Source organism: Gordionus sp. m RMFG-2023, chromosome 3, assembly GCF_954871325.1.
Source record: "Gordionus sp. m RMFG-2023 chromosome 3, tfGorSpeb1-WG-v2, whole genome shotgun sequence".
NCBI lineage: Eukaryota > Metazoa > Nematomorpha > Gordioida > Chordodea > Parachordodidae > Gordionus > Gordionus sp. m RMFG-2023.
In genome coordinates, this window is record NC_088777.1 from 25,356,437 (window position 1) to 25,368,775 (window position 12,339).

Genomic DNA, 12,339 nt, shown 5'->3' on the forward strand with positions numbered 1-12,339 from the left:
TGATGATAACGCTATGATAACATTTGAAAAACATATGATGTGATGCATTGATAAAAAAAATATGTAATATGATAAAAATAAGGTATATTTCTTAAATATTATATAAAATAATTATCACTATTTTAGCTATATCTTATTAGTTTTTAAAATAATGCTGCTTTAAATAACGCAACGTTTGAAGATAACGTGATTACTATAAACGCAGCATAAGTTACCAGGACAATCGTTAGACCGATTAAGCATTTTGCAGGAATATAGGTTTAAAAAATGTTCCTAAATACATTTATATCAAGTTGGAAAAACTAAATTTACTTGATTTTTTTTAAGCTCTTTTGAATCTATCCATTCAAAATTTCTAAGTTCATTTTCTGTGCATAAAATATTAATATCCAGACATTTATTTCTGAACATAGCTCTATCTTTAGGATGTATTTTAAATAAACTTTGGTCAAAGAAAGAAAATCCCAGCTTATCATTAGTTAATTTTTTATTGTAACATAGCGGTATAACTATAATAATATATGTAATCCATTTATTAAAGACCATATTAAAAAATTTCTAGAATTAAATTATTTTTTAAAAAAATAACTTGACGTAATATTTCTAATAAATAAAAATTTCTTTAATTTTAATCTGGATAGATTAGAAACATGGTGATAAATTAATATATAACGCTAATAATGTTCCTAAAATTTGCGATTTTATCAGTTCTCCTAAATCAACGAAATTCGTTACGAGGTTTCGGACGATTTATTTCGTTTGCTCATAGGTTACAAACTAATTTTCTATTTTTGTTCAACTAATTACTTAATTTTTATGAACTCTATTTTTTCTAAGTCGATTTAATATTATAGGATCAAGACGAAAGAGAAAAAAGATCAAGAAAATATATTTATGGATATAAGAATTCTAAATTAACAATCGCAAATATAGTATTTAGTAGTAGGTTTTGCAATTTGGAAAGAACATACATCTGTCTGAGCTTAAGGTAAGCGATTCTATAAGAGTTGCAGTTGAATTTTAGATGAAATATTAATTTCCAAATTGCTGTGGTGCTTTAGATGATATTTTTAAATTCTCAATAATATATCTAAATGTTTTTGGGTAAGCAAGTTGACAGATTAATAAATTCTCATTAAATATCTAAATGTTTTTAGGTAAGCACGTTGACAGATTAATAAATTGATCAAATGAGAACAGTGAAATACAAAGTATTATTGGTGAAGAAAATATTGATATATATGTTTATCAATCCAATTAGGTTACAATTTATTTAAAAATATATTTGTATCAAGGCATCGATATAATTATTTTTTTAAATATATAAGAATTTCTTATTAAAATATTATAATATAATTTTCAAGTATATAAAAAAATGAATTTTTCTCATTATTAATTTGATATGATCTCAATATAGTTGCAAATATCAGAGATAAAGCATCTCGTTTATCATTTGTTTTAGATTGTTGGAGCAGTCTTGTATAATATGATTGTTTAATATCTCTCCATATATCAAACTTTAAAAAAAAATCTCGTTTCACTAATAGATAATTAATCAGAATCGCCCCCTCATTAAAAATATTATGTTAAATATACTTCTTTTTGTGAAATGAAAAAAATCCCTATTGAGCGTAAATCTAGTATACCCAAATTATATCATTAAAACAGCAATTAAAGAACTTTTTTGCCCATTTCTTATAACACTAAAAATGATAAATTCCGGAATACAGACATCCTGCACAAAAAAATCTGGACAAAAATACCCTCTAACAAAAGGGCATCTGTCAAAAATATCATCAGGCATAATAAAGATACCAAAATATCCAAATTTTAATAAATTTTTTATAATGTTAGAAAAGGGTATTTAAAATTTTTATTTATTATACACAGCTTTAAGTTACTGTTAAATTTTATCGAATGTAGTGGATTTAGTCTCTAATAAAATTAAGTATTTCTCATTATCTATGCTTATATTAACCTTAATACATAATAAAGGCCTTGCCAAAAATCGCTTAGTAACATTTAGCCAACATCTGCTAAACCTCCCCAGTATTCCACATATGTACATGGTTTTTATAAAAATTCATGTCAAAATAAAATGATTATCATCAGTTAAAAATTTTTAATGAAGAATGAAACATATGTTAGGATGAAATTAATAATATTTTAAAAACTGCCAAAAATCGCTTAGTAACATTTAGCCAACATCTGCTAAACCTCCCCAGTATTCCACATATGTGCATGGTTTTTATAAAAATTCATGTCAAAATAAAATGATTATCATCAGTTAAAAATATTTTTTAATGAAGAATGAAACATATGTTAGGATGAAATTAATAATATTTTAAAAACTGCCAAAAATCGCTTAGTAACATTTAGCCAACATCTGCTAAACCTCCCCAGTATTCCACATATGTGCATGGTTTTTATAAAAATTCATGTCAAAATAAAATGATTATCATCAGTTAAAAATATTTTTTAATGAAGAATGAAACATATGTTAGGATGAAATTAATAATATTTTAAAAACTGCCAAAAATCGCTTAGTAACATTTAGCCAACATCTGCTAAACCTACCCAGTATTCCACATATGTGCATGGTTTTTATAAAAATTCATGTCAAAATAAAATGATTATCATCAGTTAAAAATATTTTTTAATGAAGAATGAAACATATGTTAGGATGAAATTAATAATATTTTAAAAACTTTCTTCCATTTTTTAATATTTAAAAATGATTAAAATCTGATATTTTTCCAGTGTCTTTTTGTTCAAGATCATTTTATCCGAGGGTATTTTTCCGGGGTATAATAACGATTATGACAATTCTTTCTTCTATGGATCATCTTCGCTGATATTTTAATTTAACATTCCTCATTTTCATCAAAATAGTGAAAAATAATTATTATGAAAATTGTCCTCTTCTATAGTTCATCTTTACTGGAATCTTAATTTTACATATTTATAATATAATTTTACCCATTTTCTCCAAAAAGGTTTATAAATAACGATTATGATAATTGTCACTTTTCTATGGTTCATCTTTACTGAAATCTTAATTTAACATGTTACAACTATAACCCATTTGCTTCAAAAAATAAAAAAATATTTAAGATAACGATATGACAATTGTCATTCTTCTATGGTTCATCATCACTGATATTTTAATTTAACATATTTACAAAATATATTTTTACTTTCTTCAAAAAATGTTAAAAAAATATTGAATTATGACAATTGTCACTCTTCTATGCTTCATTTTCACTAAAATCTTAATTTAACATGTTTAAAACATATTTTTTGCCCATTTTCACCAAGAAAAGTTTAAAAATAGCGATCATAATATTTGTCACTCTTCTAGACTTCATCTTCATTGGAATTTTGTTAACATGTTTACAATTTATATTTTTACCCATTTGTCCTAAAAAAGTTTAAAAATTCCTATTATGACATTGTAAGTTGCATTCTTTATGGTTAATCTCAACTAAAAAATTTTACCTCTTAAGATTTAGATGTTCATTAATAGATTATAGTGTATCAGTTTCAAAATTAAAAGAAGTTTTAAACTTTCTTGTCTATAATATTAATATCTAAATGTTATTTATCATTATATTTATATGTTTTTTGAAGCCTCGATTCGGGTTGGGATCGATAAATACAAGCCAAAATTTAGATCTGCTCTGTTCGATGACACTGCTTAGCCAATTAACCACACTACCTATGACGTGGCTTCATTTGGTTACTTATAGTTTATTACATAATGGACAATTTTTAATGGTAGGTGCAGCACGAATCATGGAAGATATGTTATTAGTTATCCCAATAAGCAATTTATTTTTATGTTAGCTGGATATTATGTGCATGAGAAAATAGTAAGATATAAATGTCTGTTCAATAAGTGCTAGGTTTAGATAATGCAGACTCATTTATTCGCAGACTGAGGTGGTGTCGAAAAAGATTATATAAATTTAAAAGGCAAATGAGAGATTATTATAATAATGATACGAATAGAATAATTTAATTGCTCAAAATAATAATACTTATAAATTGAATCTAATTATATATAAAAATTGAAGCTTAATTTTGGTTAATTTAATAAACATTTTGTGGACATATAAAATATTTATCTTTTGAACATGTACCATGTGCTCATCTTTGGCACATTCTCATTACTCTTCGCCGTTATGATGTTTTATATATCCAGCTTACAATTAATACAAATATCTTGTGAATAATTTTTTTTACTATTTTTTTCTTGCAAATATTTTCTTTTTTCATCAATTTCTTTTTTTCTATAGAGAGATGATGAAAATATCTCGCCCCTTTTTTTCACTCTCTTAATTCTTTCTTTTTTGGGGAGGCGAGAATATTGATAAATTGTTGGAAGGACCAGGAATATCATCTAAATGAACACAAGAGAATGATAGAGCATCATTACATATATTTAAGGTTCTCTTAATATAATATCTTTAAATACAAAAGAGACCGAGCTTGATTTTAATATTGAGCTTTTAGGAAATTCACATAAAGAATCCCTATAAACTGAGGTAATACAATCTTTTTTCTTGAATATATCTAATGTTAGTAAAACCTTTTGCTATATTGAGAGGTGATGCTGCTAAAGGCAAGACCTCCTTAATAACAGAAGGAATATCATAAATTTTGAATAATTTTCCTGGATGACGACCAGGAATCAATTGTAATATTGTAATATTTTTTGATAGGCCCATCAACAGACCAATCAAGAGGCTGTAATTTATGGATGCAATGGGATGGCAAAGATAATAGAATTATCCCCGTATCTATACAAAATTTGACAGTTGAGTGATGTGACATATGATTTTCATGGATCAATAAAACTTTGGACACTGGAGTAAACCGAGTGTTTAGAAAAATGTTTCAAAAAAATAACAAAATCCTCCTCTTGCATCCAACCTGAACCATTTGTTACTACTATAGAGCCAGATGGATCATCTAACAAAATAGATATAATATTTTTTCTAGGAAAAGGAAACATTGGAGGAATTGTATGGCTAATTGCATTTACAGTTAGAACTATGTAATTAACGTACCCCTTTCTGCGGAAGTCATAGATACTACCGGTTTTGACCCTTCTGTGCAATTATCTTGGAAGGGGTTTGAACTGTGGTAAATCCAGTTATCCATGTTGTAAATTGCCATACATTCTAATCTAAGTTCATCATATTACTAAATATTAAATGTAAAACATTTACTTAACATATCATTTAATAAACCTTTCATTTTCTTCATCCCTAGGAATACTAGTAGCCCCAGGGGACCTTAAGGAGAGAGTGGGATTTAACATAAATCCTAAGTACCAGTCATGGCCAGCCATTGAATTGTCTTTCTAAAATTTAGGAAATTTTTTTTTCATTAGGATAATATTTCCCAAAGAACAATATAAAATAATGAAGAATAAATTTATACCTTTTTCATTGAAAGGTCATAAAAAATTTGGCCAGCTTGGATATTTAGTTATATTTCCTTCTTCTTTGGTGAATATCCTCTGTTTATAGCCTTGTCCTACACTAGTAAGTGTGACACTTTCTTAATATCTTTTGTAACATAAAGTTTGATCTAGGAATATCTAAAATAAAAATGTCAAATAAAATATTAGAATTAATTTTAATTTTAAAATATAAGAACATAAAATTTAAAAATTATGTTTTAATCTTTTTACCATTACCATCTTAAATAATCTATACTACTAAATATTGCTAAAATTTGATTTTTTTGTTTAAAAATTATATAAAATTAAACAATACTATACTTCACCACAATTTCAATCAATCTAAAATATAATAATATATAATTTATAAAAAAAAACTTAAGACTTTATTCGAATCTAAACTTACACACTAAAAAAAAAATCCTAAACACAAACTAAGAGAAAAACAAAAACAACTCAAACAAATTCCCGAAACTACAAAATCACCAAGCAGACAGGAAATATAACTCGCGAAGAATGATTTTCTTTATTAATAATTTCCGAAATAAAAAACAATTTAATCACAATATAAATCCCTAATTTTTATATAAAAAGAAATTAATTTTCTAAAAAAAAAAAAAAAAAATAAAAAAAATATAATAATAATTTTACATATATGTATTACATCTAATCTAGGTTGATTGGCATTCCGCGTTAAAAAAAAATATAAAACATTCACGTATTTACAAATACGACATGCCACCCCTTTATGGGATCAGGGCATGTCGATAAACAAAAAAAATCTTTCATGTCGATAAACAAAAAAAAATCTTTTTCTACATGTATATAAAAAAAAAATGTTCATGCTCACCTTCATGTTAAATGAATATTCCTCACCCTAAGCCGACATGGGACTGCTCCAAAAATCCCCTGCACTAGTCGTCGGTAGAACCTCAGTATCTATTGTAGCCATAGCTCTCTGCAACATATCCATGTCAGCGAGAATTCCCTAATTGTGGCAGTCCATCATTATAACTTGGTCTTTTCGGAGGACGCTTATCCGCAGGTATGGCCGGTCCCATAAGAACAGAAGTTGTCGGCTGCTCCACATTCATCTCGTTATATATCTTTCTTTTTTCTTCATATGGTTCTACCCGCGCATTTTCCGATAACACCCCCATAGGTACACGATCCCTGGGTAGTTGCGTGCATTGATGTCTGAGATGACCCTCTCCCTGACAATTATAACATTTTTTCCGTCTACTCCCATACGTCGGTGGTTGATTTTCCTTCCGGCGTCCTTCTCCCAGGGTCATACCATCGTGCTTCTTGATTAATGTGACCTGGAGATAAAAATCTCCAAGGTCTACTAAACGGGATATTGTTTCCATTTCCCGAAGGTGATAAAATATTCGTGGATAACTTGTTCAAGGCTATACGTGGACCCTTTCTTTATTTTGATTTTCAGAAATTAGAAGTAATGACTTAAAAAAAAACTTTATAACAACAAAACTTCAATTTAATAAAAAAAATATAATTTACCGGTTCAAGAATATGCGTTGACCTTTTCTTTATTTTAGTTTACAGAAAATGGTAGTAATGATTTCTTGTTAAAAAAAAATTGACTTTATAACAACAAAAACTTCAATTTAATAAAAGAAATATAATTTAATATTTCGGGAAATTAATTGAAAAAAAAAATAATTTTATAATTAAAAAAAAAATCTTTTACAAAAAAAAAATTTAAATTAACTAAACACTTTTGTTATTTAATTTTCCTTTTTAAAAAAAAATTACTTCATACACAAAAACAAAATCAATCCATGATTGCGTTCCAAAACACAAACACGTTTTAAACTTTTCCTATTTCCTTTTACGGTATTCCACACATACACAGACCATTAAATTATAAACAAGAGAAAAGGGGGGGGGGGGGAAAGGAAAAAAAAAACTCAAACAAGAACTTTTAATTAATTATATCTTTTTTTACTTAAAAAAATATTTTCCCAGTACCAATACCAATGTTCAACAACCATGATTTATCCTATAAGGCTATGAACAAAAATGTATTCACAAAATGAATTACAACTTTTCTATTCCTTTTATTTTTTACACTTTTATTCATTTACAATACATATATTACCCCAATTTCAATCTTTTTCCTTGTTTATTACCGACAGCCGGAACATTAAACCAGTTTAACTTAACATTACATATACATACATATACTTCAATTTCCCGTAATATTACCGAGATAACCTCCTTATTCAATTTCACTTTTTTACATAACATCTATCAATAAATTCTAATACCATCATATAATAATACATAAACTTAAACAAAAAAGGTTACCGATCGTTCACGTACATTTTACTCCTTCATGCTTTAACTTTGCATAAATATATATATTTACCACTTTAAGATGAGCTCCTCTCCTGTTTGATCCTTTAACTTCCCATTCCCACATACAATATGTTACCCAAACCTTCATTTACACATTATATATTTACTCGGAAACGAGTCTAATCCTTCGGGATGCACCTTCATTTTATTTATACATATATTTTCATATTTATATTATCATATGAGGTACCTCAGATTTACTTCCGCGGTCTTATATGATCATTGTGGCGCATCACTGTGCCGCCCATTTCTAATTGAATCAAATTCAACTTTGAACCTCTGTTTACCCCAACTATGCCCCTGGCCCATTTCTTGCCCTTCCCGTCAAACAAACGAGTCCATACTTTTTCTCCAACTTCAAACCTAATCTTTCGGTCCTCCAGAACTCCCTTCTCGTGACTCTCGGCCCTTAGAAAATCTAGGGGAACCCTAGTCCTCCGACCCAAAAACAATTCAGCAGGTGTCACTCCCTCCTTATTCCTAGAATTGAGGTAATACAACTGGGCCAAATACACCCCATTCCCCTGATTGCCGGCCTTTCTTATCCAATTCTTAACAATTGCTACCATCCTCTCAGCTTGACCATTTGAGCTGGGATGATAGGGCGGGGTCAAAATGTGTCGAATCCTAGACTCTTTACAAAACTGCTTGAAATTTTCGCTAACAAAGGCAGGTCCTCCATCAGATACAATGGTATCCGGCAATCCAAACCTGGCCATTAATGCCCTCAATTTCCTTACAACAATTTTCGTGGTATATCCATGTACCTCCTCGTACTCTATCCATTTCGAATACGAATCCACTACTAAAAAATACGACCTTTTGTCTAAATCGAAAAAATCAACATGTAAGCGCTCCCACGGTTTTCTCCACCTAGGCCATATCTGACCCACCTCCTATCGGGGCATCGCCGCACACGAATTACACGGTTCACATGTCCTTGTGATATTTTCAATATCTCTTCCCATACCCGGCCACCAAACATATTCACGCGCCCACGATTTCATCTTCCCACCTTGATGTCCAGCATGCAACAAATTTAAAATTTTACCCCTTAATTTGAACGGAATTACAGCACGATTACCCCTCATTAAACAATCATCTATCACAGACAATTCCTCCTTCACCTTTTTAAAAACTTTACAATCCTCCTCCCAAGTCTTTTTCCCCATTACACATAACTTTATCCTAGTCATTTCTCTATCTCTCAATGTACTCAACTTAAGTTCCTCCCAATTGGTAGGACCCCCTTTCAGCATATGCGAAAGCGAACAAACCAGGGCTTTTTCACTGTTTCGAACCTTATCCTTGTTCCCTTCATCATTTCCTTCACTTAATCCTAATCGGGACAAACTATCAGGCAAACAATTCTCTTTACCGCAACGATATCGGATCTCCACATTAAAGCTGCCCACCAACAACAACCAACGTTGTAACCGGGGAGACATCATTAACTCCCGATTGTTTTTCCGAAATAAGTGAATTAACGGTTTGTGATCAGTAAAAATTACAAATTTTTTACCAATCAAATATTCACGACATTTCGTCAACCCGAAAATCACAGCCAGGGCCTCCTGTTCAATCACAGAATACCTGGTTTCCACCTCACGAAAAACACGCGAGAAAAACAATACGGGTCTCTCCAAGCCCTCTATTACCTGTAATAACGCACCACCAACTCCTTTATTTGAGGCATCCACCGCCAAAACAATTTCCAACTCATTATCAAAACACACCAAAATTGGCTTTTTTCCAATTTTTTCCTTTAAAATTTCAAAAGCAATCTGCTGTACATCCTTCCACTCATAATGAATTCCTTTTTTCAATAAATCATATAACGGCGCCGCCACCTTTGCAAAATCTTCCACGAACCTATGGTAATAATTGACCATACCCAAAAAAGACTGCAACTCAGCCTTAGTGTCAGGCCGTTTCATGTTCGATATATTCTTCAAATTTTTATCCAAAGGTTTCACTTCAATTCCATTAATCCGATGACCCAAATATTCAACCTCCATTACCCCCAGAACACTTTTCTCCTTACTAGCTCTCAAGCCTTTATCACGAATTCTCCTAAACACTTCCTCCAAACGTTGATTATGCTGCTCCGGCGTCACTCCAGTAATTAATACATCATCCATATAATAAAATACTCCTTCCAATCCTTGGAAAACTGACGCCATGGTCCGTTGAAAAATGGGAGCAGATACACTCAACCCAAATGGTAATCTACAAAACGCAAACAACCCCTTTGGAGTCGTTATCGTCAATAATTTACGGATTTGAGGTAATCCTCTTTTTTGAAATTCAATTGTATAAACATATGCCAATGTTTTCCCGAACATGTTATTTTTAGTGATATCAGATAAAAAAGCAGCTAATTTAATTTTAAAAACTCTAGAAACTATATCAGGTCTATCGGCAGGCGTTTGACCGTTAAAAAGATTTTCGGATATTTCGGGCCATGTTGGGTTGCAAGTAAAAGTTATAAAAAGATCGGGTTTGTCATATTTTAAGACGATAGACATTGCGTCGTGATAACGCTCTTGCATGTTTCTAGGAGAACCTTGAAAAGAAGATGGTAGAATAACTGCCCGTCCTATAGGTATATTAATATTATTGGAAAAATCGGAGGCTAAATAATCCATTAGTCCTGAATATTCCTCAACGCGTAACTTAGACTGATTAAACTTTATGAAATTAAGATTATTAGCTTCAACTTGTAGATAGGAATCTACAATATATTGTTGAGTTAGTCTCCCGGCATTAAGAAGGGGGTTAAAAATATTTTGTCTTACCGCTAAACGGGCAATTTTAAATTGTAGCATGGATATTTTTGAACGCCCAGAATTTTCAAAGCCTTCAGCAATCATATTAGGATGCCAACCTGGATCTCCATGAGGAAATAGTACAGGGTAAACCATTGGGTCTAAATTAGGGCTTAATGCGTTAAGAATTACTAAATTATTCCCATTGGATATAGGATACACTTTTATATCTCTCTTAAAGGGAGGTTCCCCATCATCATTTGTAAAAATCATTGCTACGTAATCAATTGTAGGAAAATTATACCGCCTACGGTCGCTAGAACGATCTCCGCGAAATATCATATTAATCTTTGGCAGTAATATATTTGAATGTTCTGCAAGGGATAACTCAGCTTTCTCAACTTCCCCTAAGGTTTTGAAACTTAAAGCATAGGGATTAATTTGTCGTATAAGCTCATCTAAATGTCTCTTGATATTTATATCACAATCAGAATTGGCAGGGTGCTGAAGATGTCCTGCAATGGCCTGAGATGTATCCAACACATATAACTGAGCAAATTTAGGTAGAATATCAGTCTGGGGATATAAATGCGATGTGCGATGATAAATTTGCCCATGAACTTTAAAACAATAAGGTCAATTACCTGATAATTCTGAAATTTGTGCTCCCATACTGGCGAAGGCGATCGCACTATTATAAGATCTAATATGATGCATGAAATTTTTGTGCAAGGGATCTAAGGAGTTAGATAAGAGATTTTTTAAATAATCAGGATATGGCGATTTCCGTCATTAAAATATCATATGTTTTAATCGGAGACTCAGCGTTTATTTTATCTAAAATAATAATTTCATTGGCATTCTCATTGCCCCTTAAATTCAACTCGGAATTTAAATTTTTATTACTGACAATTACATTTCTTTTAACAAGATTTGTGGGACATCTTTCCCAAATAAAATTCTTAACATCCCTTCTAAAAGAATAACGGACAATATTCCTCGGATATTGTTCCCACCTAAATCGACTAACCTCCCTCTCAGGGAAATTACGAGAATGATTTCTTATTTTAATTCTATCATTTCCCTCATTTCGACTAATAATATTAAATGTTTTATTACACAAATTTTTCCGAACTCTCGGAGCCCCGACTCCTATATGATTCACCTTGCAATCATATAGTCAACACGAATTTCGTGATACTTCCATGCAGTCCACAGCTACATGTCCCAGCCTTTTACATTTAAAACATAATCTGGTCCCATTTAAACTAACCATTTTTACATTAGCATTTCCTATTTCAGGTCTCTTTAACGGAAATCCATCTTTAAACCTTTGCTCTGGGACTACGCAGGTATCCCTTTTATGTCCTCGCCATCCGCAACGATGGCAAATGATCATTTCCACAAATCTTTTATTTACCTCGTAATCATTAAATTTCTTATTCATATTTCTATCACTCACCTGGCTCTTAACAGGACCTTTGCTCTCCTTCATCAACGCATTGATGGCTTCTTTCATTTTTTTCATTTCCAGGAGGATCCTATCTGACCTCTCCCCAACATTTCCAGCCTTGATTTCCTCTAAAACATCTTTTAGATTACTTTCCAAGTCTGCTATTTTCTTCCCATAAATATCCGATATTAAATTAAAATACGTTTCCTCCATTTTCTTTTTATAAACATCTGACACCGCAGTGTCCTTCTTCCAATTGCAATACA

At 30.8% G+C, this 12,339-nt stretch overlaps 1 protein-coding gene across 1 annotated transcript in view; it reads right to left on the bottom strand.

Moving 5' to 3' along the window:
• The window catches only part of LOC135926828 (A disintegrin and metalloproteinase with thrombospondin motifs adt-2-like), a 43,219-nt gene extending 36,085 nt beyond the window's left edge, over positions 1-7,134 (bottom strand). The window contains exons 1-7 of the mRNA XM_065462758.1: positions 6,992-7,134; positions 6,321-6,899; positions 5,449-5,608; positions 5,235-5,368; positions 5,073-5,191; positions 313-368; positions 216-273 (exon numbers count right to left, since the gene is read on the bottom strand). Coding sequence (XP_065318830.1) covers positions 216-273; positions 313-368; positions 5,073-5,181 — 223 coding nt within the window. The 5' untranslated portion in view covers positions 5,182-5,191; positions 5,235-5,368; positions 5,449-5,608; positions 6,321-6,899; positions 6,992-7,134. The remainder of the gene's footprint in view (positions 1-215; positions 274-312; positions 369-5,072; positions 5,192-5,234; positions 5,369-5,448; positions 5,609-6,320; positions 6,900-6,991) is intronic.
• Between the last annotated feature and the right edge of the window lie 5,205 nt (positions 7,135-12,339).